Source organism: Camellia sinensis, chromosome 9, assembly GCF_055761805.1.
Source record: "Camellia sinensis isolate YWXY chromosome 9, ASM5576180v1, whole genome shotgun sequence".
In the NCBI taxonomy this organism is placed as follows: domain Eukaryota; kingdom Viridiplantae; phylum Streptophyta; class Magnoliopsida; order Ericales; family Theaceae; genus Camellia; species Camellia sinensis.
The window spans coordinates 165,577,294-165,598,724 of record NC_138969.1 but is presented as its reverse complement, the minus strand read 5'-3'; the positions used below and the strand labels follow the sequence as shown (position 1 = coordinate 165,598,724).

General features: G+C 37.6%; 1 protein-coding gene across 1 annotated transcript; it reads right to left on the bottom strand.

Moving 5' to 3' along the window:
- Positions 1 to 13,609: 13,609 nt before the first annotated feature.
- LOC114304163 (uncharacterized) lies at positions 13,610 to 16,397 on the bottom strand. Its single transcript, XM_082887941.1, has one exon. It carries the CDS (start codon positions 16,278 to 16,280, stop codon positions 13,782 to 13,784), a length of 2,499 nt encoding a protein of 832 aa, XP_082744067.1. The 5' UTR covers positions 16,281 to 16,397; the 3' UTR covers positions 13,610 to 13,781.
- Between the last annotated feature and the right edge of the window lie 5,034 nt (positions 16,398 to 21,431).

Below are 21,431 nucleotides of genomic sequence, written 5' to 3'. Positions count from 1 at the left end.
AAAGGGTCTGTTCAAAATAAGGTTTCACTTTCACAAAAGGAGGCGCGCGTGGGTACCGCATTTGGAGGCGTTTTCAAACGCCTCCCATTATAAAACGGCGTCGTTTCGTTTAAGAGAATATGCGGCGTTTATAAAACGCCGTTAAATATTAATAACAGTGACGTTTAAAAAAACGTCGTTAAAAAAGCGCCACCAAATCTTCTTTTCCCTGTAGTGATATCGAAGCACATGCATGTTTTAATTTTTTGATTTCTCATCTTCTCGTTCATTGCTTCCATTGTTTTTCCTAGTAATATTTAAAATGGGTGTGAGATCTGTATCACATGAGATTCACACTATTGTGTAAATCATTATTATTATTATTATTATTTTAATATAGTGTCTATCATTTGTATTGTTATAACCTTTGTTTTTTTGTATCTATAAGCGATGTGTACCTTGGCTATACATAAAAGAAAACTGATTGATAAATAGGGTGAACAAAGATTTAGGTGCGTTTAGTTTGTGTTTTGAGATAATTTTTTAAAAAAAATTTAGAGAGAAAGTTTAAGAATTTTTTTTGGTTTATTTGATTGTACATTTTGAAAATAGTTTTAGAATTTGGAAGTTTGTGATGATTAGATATTTTATTGCAGTTGAGTAGATGTGTGTGAGAGAAAAAATAATTGAGAAAGAGAGATGAGAAAAAAAAATGAATGATTGATTGATGTATAGGAGAGAGAAAGTAATTTTGAAATTTTTTTTAAAAAAATTATGTTTTGAAAGTTAAACCAAATAAGGCCTCAATCTCATGTCTCTTTCAACCAACACCATTATCAAGAAACTTCACATAATAGAAAAATGTACAATTGGATTGGTTTGGGCCCTTAAAAAACATATGCAAGTTGTAACTGTTGATTCTGGCAGTCTTATTTTATAGGGTGAATTATACTAATGGTCCTTATAGTTTGGGACTTGTGTCATTTTAGTTCCTAACTTTTTAATTGTGACATATTTGACCCTGAGTTTTGTATCTTGTTCCAAAAAAGGACAATTGAAGATACTATGGTGCTGTTTGGTAACACACGTTTATGTTTTCAGTTTATATTTACAAAAATTTTATAAACTGGTTTTTGTTTATTTTTTATTTATTTTTAGAAAAACATAAACTACAAACGCGTTTGGTAATTGACAAAATGTTTAAAAAAATTTAAAAATATAAAAAAGAGTAAGAAATGGCAAGTGGCGGCAGAAGACGGTGGTGAAAAGTGGTAACGATGGGTAGTGGGTAGCTGGTGGTGGTGGGTGGTGGTCGGTGGGTGGTGGTGGTGGTGGTGGTAGGTCGGTGGGTGACGGTGGCGGGTGGTGGGTAGTAGCGAGTGGGTGGTGATGGTGGTGGTGGCGGATGGGTGGTGGCGGGTGGGTGGTGGTGGTGGATGGGTGGGTGACGGTGGCGGGTGGTGGGTGGTAGCGGGTGGGTGGTGGGTGGTAATGGGTGGGTGGTGGTGGCAGGTAGGTGGCGGATGGCGGGTGGTGGTGGGTAGTGGCGGGTTGGTGGCTGGGTGGGTGACGGTGGCGGGTGGTAGGTGATAGCAAGTGGGTGGTGGTGGCAGGTGGGTAGCAGGTAGGTGATGAGTGGTGGGTGGTGGTGGCAGGTGGCTGGTGATGGATGGTGGTGGCAGGTGGTGGCAAGCAGGTGGCGGGTGGTGGTTGCGGGCAGTGGATGGTAGTGGTGGGTGGCGGGTGGTGGGTGGATGGCAAGTGGGTGGTTGTGGTGGTGGCGAGGGATGGGTGGTGGTGGCGAGTAGGTGGCAAGTGGGTAGCGGGTGGTGGTGGTGGTGGCGGTTGATGGCAGGTGGGTGGTAGGTGGGGGTGGGGGTGGGTGGTGGTGGCGGAAGACGGTGGTGGAAAATGGTGGCGGGTGGTGGCTAGTGTTGGGTGGTAAAAAAAAAAAAAACTCAAAACTCAAAACGGAAACACATTTTTTGTGTTTTCATTTTTTGGTCAAATTTATAAACTGAGACCACTGATTTATAAATCAAAAATTTTACCAAACATGTTTTTATTTGAGTTTTTTAAATTTTTGTAAATATAAACAGAAAACTAAAAACGTAAGTGTTACCAAACGGCACCTTACGTTTTCAGTTTTCTGTTTATATTTACAAAAATTTAAAAAACTCAAATAAAAACTTGTTTGGTAAAATTTTTGATTTATAAATTAGTGGTCTTAGTTTATAAATTTGGCCAAAAAATGAAAACAAAAAAAATGTGTTTCCATTTTGAGTTTTCAATTTTTTTTTTTTTTATCACCCAACATTAGCCACCACCCGCGCCACCATTTTCCACCACCGTCTTCCGCCACCACCTGCCACCACCACTCACCACCCACCTGCTACCATCCGCCACCACCAGCCACCACCACCCACATGCCACTCACTCGCCGCCACCACCACCACCACCACCCACTTGTCATTCACCCGCCACCACCCACCACCTGCCACTACCATTCACCGCTCGCCGCCACCACCCGCCACTTACTTGCCACCACCACTCACCACCCACGTGCCACCACCAGCCACCTGCCACCCACCACCACCAATAGCCATCGTCACCCACCCACCCACCCACCCACCACCACCACCACCCACTCGCTACCACCTACCACCCGCCACCTACTCGCCACCCACTTGCTACCACCACCCGCCACCCGCCGCCGCCACCACCACCACCACCACCACCCACTTGCTACCACCCATCACCCGCCACCGTCACCCACCCACCCACCATCACCACCCACTACCCACCCGCCACCACCACCACCACCACCACCCACTCGCTACCACCAACCACCCGCCATCGTCACCCACCCACCCACCTACCCACCCACCACCACCACCCACCACCTACCCACTACCACCCGCCATCACCACCACCACCGGCCATCGTCACCCACCCACCCACCCACCACCACCACCCGCCACCTACTCGTCACCCACCACCACCCGCCATCTGCCACCCACCTGCCACCACCACCCACACCTCACACTCACTACCACCCACCACCTGCCACCGCACCCACCCACCCACCACCACCCATCACCACCAGCTACCCACCACCCACCGTCACCGCTTTCCACCACCGTCTTCCGCCGCCACTTGCCATCACTTGCCATTTCTCACTTTTTTTTTTATATTTTTAAATTTTTTAATACATTTTGTCAATTACCAAACGCGTTTGTAGTTTATGTTTTTCTAAAAAAAAACAAAAAATAAACAACAACCAGTTTATAAAATATTTGTAAATATAAACTGAAAACGTAAACGTTACCAAACACACCCTATTAGATTTTTCAAGGGAAAAATCGTCAATTTGATAAAATATAAATTAATTTGACAAAAATAAATGTCAAAAATTATTTTTGAATTTTTAAAAATTATTTCTATCTACCAAAGATAAAATTATATAAAATTAATAAATCTTTTAGATATTTTTTTTACCAAATTAATTTTTATTATGTATTTGGATGATAATCATGTAAAATTAATTTTTAAAAATTAATCATGTAATTTTTATTAATTTTTATCAATTCTACATAATTTTATTTTTGGTGGGTAGAAATAATTTTTAAAAATTTTAAAATATTGTTTTGACATTTATTCTTGTCAAATTAGTTTATATTTTATTAAATTAACGATTTTGCCCTTGAAATTAAGTAATGGTATGTTCAATTGTCTTTATTTGGAACAAGATTTAAAATTCAGGGTCAAATGTGTCACAATTGAAAAGTCAAGGACTAAAGTGACACAAGCCCCAAACTATAGGGACTGTTAGTGTAATTTGCCCTAATTTATAAGTTTAAAAGATAAAAAAGAAGAAACACCATGTGATAATTGTGAAATACAAAAGTGGTGGTGAAGCTGGTTTGGCAATCACTATTTTAGTGATTTTTTTTTTTATTTTTTATGAAAAAATATAAAAAAGTAAAAATAAAGATTTGATAATTTGTAGTGATTTTTTGAATTTTTTTACTAAAAAATTATTATCCCAAACAATTTTAAGTCACTCAAGGTTTGGACAAGTTGGACCTTGGCATGCCCTGAATTTTGTTTTTCTATGTTAGTTGTTTGGGAATTGGCTTTTTTATTATTTTTTGAGTAATTTTTTGATTTTTTTATTAAAAAACATACAAAAAAATAATTAATATAATATATTTTTTAACTTTTTAACTAAAGCATTGTATTCCCAAACGTGGCCTTAGTGGTTGATTGATGTGTCGATAATAAGCACAAAATATAGTGATTTATATCTCTCTTTTTTTTTTTTGTAACCAAAAGCACAACAAGCACTATCAAGTTGGAGTGTTTGGCTGAGAAGCTGTTACGCCGCAAACCCGCCCCTATAAGTTTGGGCATGATTAGCCTGATGATGGACTCAAAATTCAATAATTATATAATATGGGGCCTGAACGGAAGCAATTATCAATTTAAAATAATATCCACTAAGCTAACGCTTACATGCCAGGATCACAAAACATTCCATCAAATAGCCGAACACATAATGAACATATCCACAAGAGACGGTTATACACATACATATATACAATCCCATCCCCGTAACTGGGGGTATAACTAAAGCATTGGTAGTGAAAGTTAAACATGCTTTACTACATTTGACAAAAGCCAGTGACCAACGCCATGAGCAAAGAAAGGAACTACACAAAAATAAACAAGCTTCATCTAGTTGCTTGGACACAGCGGGGATTGATAAAAGAAAAGCTGCCAAGGCTGGACTAGGACTGACCTCCGAGTTGATTTCCTACAGAGACATACATAACATGGAGTGAGCAGGGCTCAGTGAATAATAGTATGCAGGTAATTCAAGTGAATAAACATAAATCACACTGTATATAAGTACATAGTTCACACATCTGATCTTGTTCTGTAATCATTTTCAAAACGGCCTTGGGCCCAATATTAATGCAGAACGGCCTCAGGCCCAATGTTATACAAAATGGCCTCGGGCCCACATATCATACAGAACGCCCTCAGGCCCACATATCAACAGTTGTTTGCACACTAAAAGATAGGTAGAACATCGACATGTACACTACCTCCCTCGGCCTTAGGCCTTGAGTCATACTCAATTCAAATCATATTAGGGTCGATGAGATATCGACATGTCAATCACCTTCCCCAGTCTCAGACTGTCGTCAAATGTAACTTATATCTGCACTTCAAATGTAACTTATATCCGAACGGCCTCAGGCCCAGTAATAGCGAAACGCGAAACAGGACGACCCCAGGTCCATAAGTATACCATTGTCCAATATCACATATGAGTTTTCCAATTGTTCATTACATAGAGACATAGCTCATTCACGATTAACGGTATGCTAACGATAACTATTAGCAGCAAATAAGCATATCACTATAGTACTATTACTTACAGTGCTGTGGCAGAGCGATAGTCCCTTCTTGTAGGTGACCTACACACACATGCAACTCATAAATTAGTCCATTTTCCTTTTTAATTAGGATCCGATTCGTTCAACATTCATTTAATTATGAGCATTTTAAAAGCTTCAGATACACATTTTAGCAGTCCCAGAGGGTCAAACAGAAGAAAAGAAGCACACATGATTTTTTCTCTTGGGCTGCACGTACGGAAGCCCTTCGCCTCACGTGCGGGAAGATGGGCTGCACATGCACCCCGCACGTGCATTTATTTCAGAAGCCAAACTCCACACTCTCTTGTTTTCCGCACGTGCGGCTGTGAGCCCCGCACGTGCGATAATTCCTCCCGCACATGCGGCCATGAACCCCGCACGTGCGGTCGCTGTCCTTGTTTTGCACACTTCGAATCAAGTTAAAAATCTAACAAGGCAAGCATACCATAAAAGGGAAAGATAGGGAAATCAACCCATTACTATAATATACTAACACCATAACATGAATCACAAGTTATAACACCTCGATAATCATGAATTACAAGTTTACTTGGACCATAATCCATTCTAGTTCCACATACACAACTCAATTTTGCCATGTTTGGTTTTCAATTCCATATATATAATCCTCTAGATACATAGATGAGTTTAAACATATAGAACCAAGAAATAAAATGTAATTTCCCACTATATAGCTCAAGTTAAGTCAAAACAACCAAATGATAAGAACATCTTTCCAATTAACCAACATTCACACACAAGATCTCAATTACAAACCCTAACTTGCATGGGTGTAAAAGAAATTCCTACTCAAATTCAAGAGAGAGGTTATCCAAAGTGGATTATACATACCTTGAGTTCAACTCTCTACAATCCCTCTCAATTCCCAATCTTTTTCCTTGTTGAGCTCTCTTTCCTTTCTCTCCCTCTCCAACTCTCTCCTTCTCTCAGGAGATATTTTGACCTCACTATATAGCAAGTGACCAACTAAAATATTAAAAGGCTTATTAAAGGTCAGGCACAAATTAATCAGTTTAATCATTCTGAATTAGATTTTTAGAAAAATTCTTATTATGATCTAAAAATCATGCTTATCACAATTATAAAGTCAATTTTGGATTATTAAGCCTCTAAGGCTTTCAATTACCGACCCAAACATCGTAATTGTAACAGATTTTTCTCATAATTGACAGATATAAATCCATAATCACATAATTCACACAATTAAACTTAATTTTACATGGAATTTCTCATTGAGCATATAAATGCACATAATACGAGATTGAAAGCATATCAGATATCAAAAGAGAACTTATCTCACACACACATGTATATATATATATATATAGCTAGAACACTTACCAAACACGCCTTGATGAATTAGACTGAATCAATTTTCAATTAAACTTCCTAAATTGCTCTAAAAATTCTCATTAGTATATCCATGTACTCAATTTCGATTTTAGAACCCATTAAAGTCGTTGATTTCAGTTCTAAAGTCGTAAACTTAACAGATAATTCCTCAGGTCAAACTGATATAATTAAATTAAAGTACATTAATCCATAATTAAATAAAGATAATTTTTGATACGGATTTTGGGGTCGTTACAGAAGCACTCCGAGACGAGTTGAGAGAGTATATGTAGAAGCGTGTTGTTGAGCTCTGTGGGTAAACCACAGAATTCACATTAATAATCCGAACTGTTCAATGTGTAAATCTCGTCAATTATTTTATTCTTGCAAAAAAATTACGTTGATTGGATATCAATAGTCACTTAATCAGATCACATTTGTAACTATTAATATCAGATCAACGTAATTTTTATAAGGTTGAAGTACTCAACAAGCCTTACACATTGAACGGTTTGGATCATCGATGTGGGTTTCATACTGTGCCATGGAAGCCTAACAGCAAGCTTCAGTTGGACAACCCAATTAGACAGAAGTTGTTCCCTATATAGAAATATTTTAAAAATATTTCTTTTTAATAGTTTTTTGACTTTCTAATTAAGAAATAAAAATTTAAGAACTAGGCTTACCAGAATTCCCTTTCTTCTAACCAATGCCTTTGTGACAAGTTGGTGTGTAGCTGCACCACCTTAGGGTACAATGAGAAAATGTCAGGGGTTCAAGTTAATGGACTAGTAGTGCCACGACCCAAACATGCCCCTAAAAGTTTGGTCCATGACCGGCCTGTACATAGGCCTCAAAACAGAATTTTAAAATAATATTTAACCATATATGGGGCCTTCGGCGGAAACAATGTCAATAAAAGACAACATCCATTGAGCTTGTGCATACATGATGGTTTAATTAGATTTAAGCATTTAAATACATTTCCAAATATACATATACAATCACAGAATTTACATAGATCTCACACACACTTACATAAGACTTAATAATTTATAAGATTTCCAACAATAAATTAAGGCCTCCACGTGGAGACATACCCCAGGTGACTTGGCAAACAGGCGAACCTCAGTACAACTCTAGTGTCAATCCTCGATGGCTCACATACAGAAATATACATAAAACAAAATGTGCAAAGCTCAGTGAATAATAGCAATGTAAGAAGGTTAATTGAATAAGCAAAACCTTGGATAAAATAAATAGACAGATACCAATCATATACAGGTCTTATCCATAACTATATTTCAATGTGGTCTCAGGCTCACATATAATACAGACTAGCTTCAAGCCCATGCAAAATACAAAACAGCCATAGGCCCAACACATTATGCAGAGCGGCCTCAGGCCCAACAGATTATACAGAGCGGCCTTTGGCCTAACAGATTGTACAGAACAGCCTCTGGCCTAACAGATTATACAGAACAGCCTCGAGCCTAACAGATTATACAGAGCGGCTGTAAGCCCAGATATGATACAAAACGGTTGTAAGTCCAGATATGATACAAATCGGCTGTAAGCCCAGATATGATACAGAACAGCTGTAAGCCCAGATATGATACAGAATGGCTTTAAGCCCACAGATAATACAAGACGGCCTTAAGCTTAACATATTGGGGGTGTTTGGTGCAGCTTTTTTAAGCCAACTTATGGCTTCTGGCTTTTAAAAAGTTATTTTGGACTGTTTGGTTAAACTTATTTCAAACAGCTTCTGATTCTAACAACTTATTTTAAGTCAAAAAAGCTGATTCTGAGAAGCTGCTCACCCCTTGCTTCTGATTATCAGCTTCTGCTGTGGACATGTTAATTCACCGTTATACTCTTAGATTTTTTTATTTTTTATTTTTTTAAAAATAGAAAAAGACTTAAATGGACTATTAAATATTATTATTATTTTTTATGAAAAATGTAGACAAATAGTGAATAATAAAAAATAAAAATTAATTGAAAAAGCTACTTTACAGCTTATTTAACAAACACTACTCAGCAACTTAAATCTATAATTCAACAGCTATACCAAACAGATTAACCGCTTCTGATTAAAGTCATAATCTATAATCTGTTAAGCTATAATCTATAATCTGTTTTAACAGCTACACCAAACACCACCATTATGCAGAGCGGCCTCAGGCCCAGATATCAACAGATTGGCCTCGGGCCCATTATTAACAAACAAAATGATTCCAAATACACAAAGACATCATTGTTCCATAATACACATATGTTCCATTTGTTCATCATGAATTCAGATAATTAACTTGCAGATAACATAACGTCAGTATTAACTATTAACAGTAAGTAAAACGTACTGCTATAGTACTATTACTCAATAGTGCACAAAGATTTTTCCATGGTTTATTACAAGTTGACATGGTTGTCTTGCGGATAACAGAACATTAATAATAAGTATTAACAGAAGGCAAATGTATCACTGCATTAATAGAGACAGAACAATTCACATCATAACGGCCTCGGGCCCACGTCTATTATTAGGGATAGAACGACCTTAGGTCCCTATCAATGCCATTTCTCAAGCATATCGATTAATTGAAGCAAAGCACAACACCAATGGAATAGACCATTCACAAATAACAATACATAAATCATAATCACATGAAGTAAGTGGAACATATTGTTACACTACTATTACTCACAGTGATCGGCTCCCGGTAGTAATGGGACGATTTCCTCGTCTCGACCTACAAGTACAGTGCACAACACATAATATGAGATTATACTCGATCCTTTACTTATTCTCTTTGATCATTCAATCAGTTAGCCATGGCGGTACCAAGCTCATTATTCCTTAATAAGTTATAATCCATGTCTCAGAAAACAGAAGAAATCGATGGGAAATGGTTTAGGTGAAGAAATGGTACAAAACTGGTTGACAGAAAGTGAACAATCGTCACTAATTTGGGCATAACTATTTCTGTATTTAGAATTTGGGAGTGAGACCACTGCCATTGCAAACTAGACTCATGGGGCTTGATTTTAGCCTCAAGAATCACTCAAAACGGAGTCCCGAGGCAAAAGATATGCTTATTCAAAGTTGGCTGGATAAAGTTGTCTCCCGCACATGCGGGAAACAGAGCCACACGTGCGGCCCTGGGCAGTTTGCAGCCCGAAAATGCCTGAAGAATTGGGACTTCTCATTTTCAAAATCAAACCTCAATTCCATGTAAATCAAAGCCCAAAACCCTTTAATACATAACAAATTTCACATTATTAATCTCCATCAAACATCATAACCTCAAAATAAACAAATGTAATGACTTTAATTCTTCAATCAAGCAACTCTTAGGAAATCAAGGTTCAATCAAATATATACATAGAACCCTAACTCAAATGGGTTCAAAGCTTCCCTTATTATCATGATTTCATGAAATTGATGCCTCAAACATAAGAATTCAAGATAATTTATCATACCTTAGTTCACTCTTTGACTTTCTCATAGTTCTCTTTAATTTCCCCAAGCTTCCATGGTTGATCTGCTTCTTCTCTCTTCAGTTTCTTCAAGTCATCTTCAAGCTCCCAACAATGGTGAACTCTCTCTCTCTCACTCTCTCTTGGCCTCTCTTTCTCACGGTTCTCTCTTCCTCAGATATTTTGTTTTTTGACTTCAAAAAGATGAGTTCACAACTCATATGGCATATCTCTATATGTATAAATATTTCACACACACAAGCTTAACACAAGGGAAGCCAAACATGGCCTTATGAATCGCGCAAAATAAAATTTCAATTAAACTTCCCCGATGACTCTAAAAAGTGCTGATCATAAATATGTCCCCTGTTCTGGTTTTTGAAACCTCTAAGGCCTTCAATTTGCAGTACCAAGTTAACCACCCAAACGTACATTAACGAATCAGACAAATTAGATTTCCAATTAATTTTTCCAAATAGTTCTAAAAATTTCCATTAATATATCTACGTACTCAATTCCGATTTCTGAACCCACAAAGGTCGTCAATTCCAGTTTTAAAGTCATAACTCAATAGATAGTTCTTAATTCCAATAGATATAATTAAATTAAAAAACATTATCCCATAATTAAACAAGGATAACTTCTTATACGCATTTTGGAGCCGTTACAAGTAGTGGCCCCTTTAAATGGTACACTTCTTTTTGTACACTAACTTTACTAACAAACTGACATCTGTAACTTTAGAATGTTGACAAAAAGAAAAAATATCCCTTTCTAAGAAAGTGTGCACTTTCCTATTCGATAACTTTCTATAATAGATTGCCTTTTATCCAAACAAAAATCTAAATCCTTTCTCAACATGGTCCAAATAAGAACTGCTTATGTTTTCTGATTTCTCATTTAAATATTTAATTATTATTATTTTATTTTGCATGTGTATTGTTTAGTCGACATAAATCAGAGTTTAGTTCACATATGGTTTTGAATGCTGCTTTAATTTTCTGTAAAACAGTTTAGATTGTTTTACAATTTTCTGCAAAACAGGAAGTTAAGGGAGTGCTATCATTACAATTCTAGTTCTTCATTTCTAATCTAACAATCTAAAGCCACTGTTAAGCATAAAAATGCAAAAAAATGAACATCACAGACATGACCCTGATAAGAAAGCTACATGTTTCAAATTACCCCTTCAAATATAATGACTAGCTGGGACAAGCCATAAGCCAGTTACGTAAAAGGGTATCGGTTCACTGCAATTTATGAACCTTTTGCAGGGTCGAAAAACAAAACATCTCTCTCCTGAGCTTGTATCCAAGTATTCTAATTTCTGTGTGTTCTAGTAACAGCAGTATCTGAGTTCATCCTGATATTGTTTCCTCCTTTGTGATTGTTCCTCCTCTGTGGTTGAAAATTTAAAATCAGAGTTATGGTAGCTTAAATCTCTGTATCATCCTGAATCACACAGTGCATGCATTACAAGTTCAAGGACTGAACTGAATTAGTTCACCAATGAAGGGTGGGATGCCAAAGTCCAAATTTTGAACCGGTGAGCCCCAAGAGGATTGGAACCTGGTGCACTTTTACTGCGACTAGTTTTGCCCTTGGAACCAGTGAGTCAAGTCCATATCTCTCTGTCACTGGCAAAGTGACTCAGCTACTTCCCTGCGATTAGTTTTGCCCTTGCATGGTCTTCACCTATTTGAAATTGTCCTTTTTCTTCATTTCCAGGTCAGCCATTCTTGACCCTTTTGCCAACCGTGTCTCAATCTCAACAATTGCCCCAATTTTCTTCATTTGATGATCACAATCCTTTTAACAGTTCTGTCTTTCTCCTCTTCATAGACTCCATGAACTTGTTCAATCAGTTCCATCTCAACCTCCAAAACAGATAATGTCTTCTTCTGTAAGACTGTCACCAAGTGTTCAATCCGACCCTTAGAGTGATGACTTCTGGTCTGATTATCCTTGGCTAGAGAATTCCCAATCAGCTGGCACATTTGGGGGTGGCTAGTCTCGGTCCCTGTTCTGATTCCCTGCAGCGGAAGCATTTGTCAATATTGAGACAAGATTGCTTCTCCTCCTGCCCCATCCCTAAACAATATTTTCCTTCCTGCATAGGAATTCGGCACAAGTATCTCTGAATCTTATTTGGCTAACACTTTGGCCCTGCAGGCATCATTGTAGGCTGCATAACTAGAAGATATAGCATGTAATCTGACAAGAGCTTAGAAAATTCTACGAAATTAACTGTTCTTAGCATTGACTCTATAAGTATTATAGCAAAGCTCAATGGCAATGTGCTATGACATTATAAGATTCATGGTGATCAGCCTCAAGAAAAGGGAAGTAAGGTACCACAACCTTTAAAATGAAGTTTCTTAACTCCTTTGTGAATCACCCAGTTTTGACGTACTTAATTTCATATAGAATGTTGGTGAGGCCGAAATATATAGCCAATGAAAATTTCCTTCTCTTTCGAGGTGAGTGTGCAGACGACCAAGGACAGAGCTATGTATGAGCCTAGAGGCCATGGCTACCTAAGTTTTTTCCAAAATTCTTCTATTAGCCCTCTTTGATAAGTTTTTTGACAATGTATATAGAATGGTCCCTAAGTTATGTGTGCATCAGTCATGTTCATGACTTGTTTAATACAACAACAATACCAGAAATTTGTGCAGCATTTGCTGCTGGGTATTTGAGATAAAAATGTCCAATATCTTCTTGCAACAAAAGTCTTACCCAAGAAATTCTCTGTTTGATATTTTCAATTTTCAAAGATTATTTCCGTCCCAAAAAAGAGAAACCATATGAATTTGAGTTTTTTTTTTTTTTTTTTTTCCTTCTTATACCAAACTGGTTTTGAATTTTTTTTAGAAATCAGATTTTTAAGACTCAACCAAAGTATTGATTGCTTTTTCTGCAATTTCCATTTGACCTCTACCATTTCTATGGATCAGAAAGTAGAGATTTAATCCCACTGAGATTAGACAGAAACTTGTGAAGTGCATCAAACCTCATCAGAGCTGCCGATATAAGATTTGTCTATCATCTCTAATAAAACTTTCGATGCATTCCTTGAAGTGATCTAGCAACAAAATTTAATAACTTTACAGTTCAGTTCAATTATCATGAAAACAAAATTGTGAAACCATGTCATACTTCTTCATGATCTTAGAGAATGCCAATAGATTCAAGAAATGAAACATCGATTATCCACATGTCAGTTAAGCTTAAATTACAGAAAAGAATAGAAATTAGTTTATATATATTAGCAAGCGGGGAAAGGGATGAAGGGGAGCGCATATTACCTGCAATTACTCTGTTTACTACACGGGTAAGAAAGAAGATTTAGGTATCAAATGAGTAAAATCACGATAAACCCTTAATAAGAGGCCAAAATAAATTACACATTCAAACTGCAAAATATGTTCCTTACATCACTGAAAACTATATTTTCCAAAGAGGACTACAACAAACAAGCACACAATCTTCAATTGACATACAAGAAATCAAATTCAGTTACTTCCCCACAATCAGCTTTGCCCTTGCATGCCCTTCACTTATTTGAAATTGACTCCCTAACCCAAAATGAGCCATCAACAGCCAAACCAAAGTGATGAGCTGCCCACCTTTGTTGAGTTGTGAGGCATGGGTAATGGCTCTGCAACGACACGCTGCATAGGACAGCAATTCGACCCAAACTTTGCTCATTATCTCCCATTTTTTTTCCTCTCCTAATTTATTCATCTCTTTGGCCAACATGGATGCATCAAACAACACAGATTTGCTTCTATCTCCTTTAACAGCAACTGGTTTTACTGCTGTATTAACACCAAGGATACTATTGCAGGCATGTTTCTGTACTTTATCTGGTACTGAATCCCCTTTGCAACAGCATATCTTAAAGCAGCAAAAGATATTCAAGCATGAGCATGTCGTTTCCTCTCCTCGTTGCTCTTGGGCAGTGGGGGCTTTTGGGCTGGTTTGATTTTGCTGCTTGTGTTCCGATTCACTGCCACAGAAGCACTTGTAGAGACACAAATTCTTCTTGTCCTTCTTTATTTTTCTTCCACGAAAGAATTTCTTGGCCTCAGCACAGGTGTCTCGGAATCTTATTTGCCCAATACCTGCCACAGTGGACATCATTGTTGCCTGCATGATTAGAAGGTATAACATGTAATTAGACAGGAGCTTAGACAATTCACGGTAATCCTTCTTTTTAGCAGCACTTTCTGACTTCTTAGCATTGACACCCTTAGCATTAGCAGCATTGCCTGAGTTCTTAGCATTGTTTTGAGCAGCATTTTCTGAGCTCTTAGCATTGAAACCCTCAGCATTAGCAGCATTGCCTGAGTTCTCGGCATTGTTTTCAGCAGCATTGCCTGAGTTCTCAGCATTATTTTCAGCAGCATTTTCCGACTTCTTAACATTGACATCCTCAGCATTAGCAGCATTGCCTGAGTCCTCAGCATTCAAGCAGAGTTCAGTGGCTATGTGCCACAACACAAGGCTCTCATCAAAATCGACCTCATTGATCCAAGGGAGCAAGTCATTGCAACTTTCAAACCGAAGAACCCAATCACCTCTGGCTGAATATATCTCCTTGGCAGTTTCTAAATCATCCGCCATCACAGATTTCATCTTCAACTCCTCAAAGATATGGTCTCTTAATTCATTGGTGAAGCTGACAGTTTCCACATATTTCAGCCCATCCAGCATGTTGGTAAGGCCAAACCAGCCTATAAATTTTTCCCACCATTTCATACGTGGGTTCAGACAATATTGTATCAAGTTGTATTGAGAAATCGATTCAGACCACCTGCGGCGCAACATTTGCATAGACTTCCATTGCTTTTCTGGCCATCTATTTCTTTTAACCCTGAGTATCGATATAAGGAACCTAAAGAAACAGGATGGATAGTCAGGCTCGGTGAGGGTCACAGCAGTCCAGTCAGAGGAAAGGACCATTGCGAAAGCTGTTGCATCAAGGGCAATGGCACCGATTAGCAAGGTGTAGGTAACTCCAATATCAAAATTATGAAATTCCTTCTTTCTCATAAAACAGAAGAGCAAAAGGGCTGCACAAGTTAACATAAATGAAGCAAACCGAAAAAAGTATCCCCAGAAACTTTGCACCACCACCACCTTTGTGTAGAGGATATCATAGATGAAATTAAGTTCTACCTCCACGACTCTGAAGGCGTCTCTTGCCGTTCTCTTGAGGAAGAAGTCTCGGCTCAGGCTGCGTTCACGGAAGCTGAAGATCAGATCGGCAATCAGCCCCTTGAAAGTTACAAAAAATCCATAAGCACGTCGCACCACCTCCAAATCGGACAAGTCGTCTCTGTCTCCAGCACTTTCAGTTTTGATTACCCGATTAGGCTCTGGAAGCATTTCTATCCTTGTGGGAAGTTTTGCTTTGATCTTTGAAGTGTATTCATCCATGAGCTTGGCATAGTTAGGCCCAGGATCAGGTGCTGTGAGCAGAGAGTCTCTGAATCTACGCGTGCTAGCGAGATAGAGAGACCGAGTGCGCTCAGTGTACTTGATGAGGCCTGCAAAAAACATGAGCATGGTGGGGCGCCAAAGCTCTTTAAAGGGATATGATTGAACGAATGCATAGATAACAGCCGAACACTGGAATCCCAGGCCAAGAAAGTGCCTGAGCCACAGTTCATTATCCTCGAGGGCAAAAGCGGTTATGGTGTCGGGACCTCCAAGGTGAACCAAGAGAAAGGGTGCCCAAAATGCCAGAAGATCTGGAGAAGTCTCAGAGCCAGAGGTGCTCCATTGGCTTTTGGAGATGAGTCCCACTGCAAAGTTAGCAGTAATGTCTGCAAGCAAGTATGCCCACCACAAGGGCGTGGTTACAAAAGCACTAGACATTCGCTTTCTCAAAGGCGCACAGAAGATTAGTAAGATTTGCAAGAAGAGGCTAACAAGGATGACTACCCGGACATCCCATATTTCCCAGAGCTTCTTCCAATGTTCAATGATTCGTTTGCTTAAACCATCCATTTGGCTAACTTCTCTCTCTCTCTCTCTCTCTCTCTCTCAGTTTTGTTTGGGGAGATGCTACAGATCAGAAGCACACAATTTGGACATGGTAAGAAACATGAACATGCTCAGGCTCTGTTGAAGTAGGGCTGAGCAAGAAATCCGTAAAATCCGTAATCTGATCCAGTCCAGTCCAATCCGATAGGTTTGGATTGGTTTTTCGAATCCGTGGTTCGGTTCCGGATTGAAGAATTAAAAATCCGTAGTCCACGGATTGGTTCCGGATTGAACCTCACGGTTCCGGATTGGAACCGATCCGGACCGTATACAAATAGTCTATATTTTTATTATACATCCTCCCCCATAGCATCTTCTCTTATTCTATATAAAATCTAAACTCAAACCTAAACCTCGTATAATATCTTCTTTTATTACTTTTGTTTTTTAGTTTTTAGTTTTAATTTGTAATGGTCTAAATACTTATGATGAAACTAGTTTTTTTATGATTGTTTAAATTCTAGAACATTATGTCGCTATTATAAAAAAAACATGTTGCTATTGTAGAACTAATATAGCGCTATGTTTATATTTTTATAAAATTAAAGTATTATATATATATATATATTTTTTGTTATTTAATTATGTGAATCCGTGGTCCTAAACCGATCCAATCCGTGTTGAAATGGATTGGTTCGGATTGGTTCCAAGATTTAAACGGATCGGATTGGTTCTGATTTTTTAGAAACCGTAGATAATGGATTGGTCCTGATTTTATCCCAATCCGGTCCAATCCGGACCATGCTCACCCCTATGTTGAAGACTGTTACTAAGGGGTAAGGCTCTCATGATATTTTTGATTTGAGAAATTTGAGATTTGTTTTTGGAATTTGGGTGTGAATGGTTAAGCTCATGGTCAAGTGAAGTCTAGACTAGGTATCAATTTCCTGGTTCTTACATAAAGCCATATTGTTGCTAACCAAGAATTTGTGACACAACTACCAAGAAATTTAAAAGAAAGCACATACAATAACTGTACTCTATGAAACAATTCATTAATGGTTGTTACAATTTTAATAATTGAACTACAATTGTTGCATTTAGTATTCAGTCAACATTGACTTAATAAATTACTAATAAAATGAATAAATAAATAAATAAGACATTCACTGAATAAATAAATTATTTGAAATTTCAACTTTTGCAAGTGGATAAGAGAATCCTTAATACGCTATAACGAAATTTTAATAGAACCCCTAATCACGTTGTAGCTTAAGCAAGGAGTTTCTGAGGAGGGTTGCTGCATTGACAAAGACAATAACAAATTAACAATGACTAGTATGCGATAATTAATTAAGATGAGTTGAGGAAATAAGTTCAGCAAATTAACAGAAAATCTGATCAATGAAGTAATAAGTCATGCAGTTATATATACTATCAGCACTACGGAACACAGTCAAGGATCCTCATAGCTGAGCTATGAAAATCTCAAGACATAATCCCACAACTGTAACTATTTTGAGACGGGAATAGAGATATTTGGGACAAAGGATCTCATGCCATGTAACACTTCCCATCTGAACCTCTCTACAATGACCTTATTAATTGAAAGGTAAATGAACTGATATCTAAATATGCAGGCATTTAACTTTGATTTATTTTTTTATCAAGAAACATTAATTTAATTATGTCTGACTATCAAATTAACAACATGGTCAAGTTGCTATAACTTACAATGATTATATAACTCTTCATAATTCTCTCTAATAAATTATTAACCAAGTGGGTTTACGTATGCTGGCACACAAGTCAATGAACGCAAACAAACAATTTAAAATTTTAATTTTACCATACATTAAGTAAGTAATTGGAATATAGAAATGAATCAATAAGCAAACGTCAATGAAACTTCATAAGTCAAGACTTTTTTGTAAGTCTACTACCCATGCTCTTTCTCACCTCACACGGCAGTACAGAACACGAAATAATGCTGACAGTTCACTACCTACCATTTCCTCCCCGTACATAGATAAAACGCGCTAATCATAGTTGCGACGACTTTGGGTAGAAAAAGAGTTGGGTCCTTCCTTATCTTTACCATTGAAATGTCTGGGCAACTTCTTTAGAGGGCCCCTTACTCACCTTCTGGAAGACCCAAATTCTAGGGTTTCTTTCTTCACTATTACGACTATAATATAAAAAGGGCCTATACATAGGATTGAAAACTAGGCTAGGCAAATCGAGCTGAGTTGCCTAGAACAGCGAGTCGAGCTGAGTCGAATAGAGCAGTTGTTTAAGTTTGATTTATTAACTCTTAAAATTATTTTTAAGTTTGACTTATTTATATAATGAGTTGATCTCAAGAGCTTTTAGTGAGTCTAAATAGCTTGATTGTTTGTAATGCATATAAGTTTATTGAGCCGAACTGAATAGCAAATTGTTCAAGTTTAAAATAAAAATTTAACAAACTGAAAATTGTGTTTAAACTTGATTTGTTTACACAATAAATCCATCTCAAACAAACTTTTCATAAATCGAATAAGATTCAAATTCAAATAGTTTGATTCATTTAACATGATTCGAAATGTTACGAAGTACTTTTGTGTTTTTACTCTTTTTATAGTTTTATTATATTATTATTTTACTTTTTAAATGTATTTCTAAATAAACTTAAAAAATAAAATATTTACAATAAAAAAAAAAACATTTTCAAAATTCACTAGATACACTAATTTTATTTTTTTATTTTTTATTTTATTTTCGATTTCTCCACATTTATTTTGTGAGTTTTGAATTCAACCTCGATGATATTCATTGTCCCTTCGACAACCTAATCCACTGAATAGTTCGACATGGTATTTGATTTGGGGATTTTTTTTAATGTTCTTGATATTAAAATTTTATAGTATAAAGAACATCTAATATTTTCATAATATTTAAGGTCTCTCACACATCGATCCAGAGAAATTTCAATTCGAAGAATTTCTCTTCTATCCAGAGAAATTCTCTTCAAATTACTGTCTAGAGAAATTCTCTCCAAATTTCTCTGGATTTCCCACTCTGCAGAGAAATTCTCTCCAAGTTTCTCTAGCTTGCAAATTTCTTTGCTTTGCACAAATTTCTCTGGTTTGCAAGTTTCTCTAGTTTTCTCTATACTTCACAGAGAAATTCTCTCCAAACCAGAGAAATTTCCAATCCAGAGAAAATTGAACAAAAACAAAAAAACAGATAAGAGAATTTCTTTGGTTTAGGCATGGAAATACACTAATCAAGCTCATGAACACAAAGTCAGATTTTACTCACTATTGAATCTCCAGCAACAATTTTCTCTGTGTTTTCAAATTTATTTGATTTGTTTAGAAATTTATCTATGTTTTAACAGAATGATCTACTGCAATTCCAATTTGGACAAATAATAAACATAGACCCAACCACATACATACATACATACAGATAAAGCCAGTGCTTTTTGGAGCTGATTGTAGCTAACATCGCCGTGATGCTTTGACCAAAATTCATGGGTAGAAATTGATCCATTCGAATAAGATAACGAGTACAACGACAGCATACCATTGCTGAATTGATCAAACCGGAATTCGAGTTCGAGCTCGTCGAGGTCCTCGTCAATGACGCTCTTGCTCCTCCGTCTGCAACAATCTTTACGAGGCGGCGGCGGGACGGTAATGTTGGGTGGTGGTGGTGCTATTGGAGTTGAAGACCAAGAGAGGAGAAATGAGCAGAGAGAGAGAGAGATGAATGGTTTGGAGCGAGAGAGAGGGAAGGAGAGAGAGAGAGAGAGAGAGAGAGAGAGAGAGAGAGAGAGAAATGAACTCGCCTTAGAATGATGATCGCAGAGAGAGAGAGAGTGAATTTCTCTATGATATATGAGTGTGGGGTTGAGGGACTTTAGACATCATAAAATAATATTGTGGATCTCTTCTATTACTAAAAATATGAGAGAGATCTTACACTAATTTTCTCTTTTTATTTTGGTCTTTACAGAATTTGTTATTATTCAGATCCTTATATTTATTAAGTCATTTAGGTGCTCTACAATTTTATAATTTTTCTTACTCAATTGCTAATTCCCATCATAACAATTTTCCATCCATTAAAGATTTTATTCTGTATACTTATTTGCTGCCTTGATCATGAGAGTTTAATATCTTACCTTCCGTTTGGATTGTAAGAAGAGATGAGAAAAGAAATTGTACAAGCACAGAAATAACCTTCTCGTATAATCTTGGTGATCAAGTTTGCACTCCTCTAAACGTCATCGCTTTGCCACCTGAAAACACAAACGTGAGCTAGCCGGCGAGTGTGTACCGGTAACCTCTTTGATGCCTAAGTTAGCAAATAAACAATAGACACAAAAGCTCTGTGTATTCCAGAGTAAGAATTGTGATACCTGTACTTAGGTCTTGTTATGAGCTTTTATAGTTTCCACCTAGCATAATCCTAGTAGGACTTCAACTCTCCTTATAAGAGTCCTCCTTGGAATCACACTCCCAAGGATAAATGCCTATCCTGATAACACCCGACTCACTGCTAACTAAGTGAGATGGTTCAAACCTCATACCTCGGCTTGGTAGCAGCTCAACCGAGCTACCATGGCCTTGCCCCACGCTAGACAAAACCAGGAATATTCAACCGAGATAACCAGTTCGATACCTCGGTCCTATACGGGTCAAACACAATCACCTCAGTCCAAGCCTTGGGCCGAATATCTGCCCAATCCATGACTGAGCTTACTCCATTCTCATTTCCACCCATAGCGCAGCGCAATGACCAAGAGTGTATATCTAGCTTGGTCTATCCAACAGATGGTCTTAGCTCGGCCTAATTTCCACATAAATTGCCCTCTCAATTGCCCCCTTAATTCCATTTGCAGTGCATGATTAGGATTATTCTTCTCAAGCCGTGCTAATATATTTCAACCAACCAAACCAAAAGCAACCCAACCGAACTAAAATACTCCTATCAGAACTATAGACACGTTCATCTCTAGGTAGCTTGGTTTACCAGAACCGTGCCTGTCACACAGCCTGTCGTTCGCGTATCTTACATCGGGTCCTTACTGGGACACGTGGCACACGTTCATTGCTTCTTCATACAGTGACAGACGTCTCACATTTATCAAAAAACGTTCGAAAAAGTCTCGCCGTTTTCGTGCAT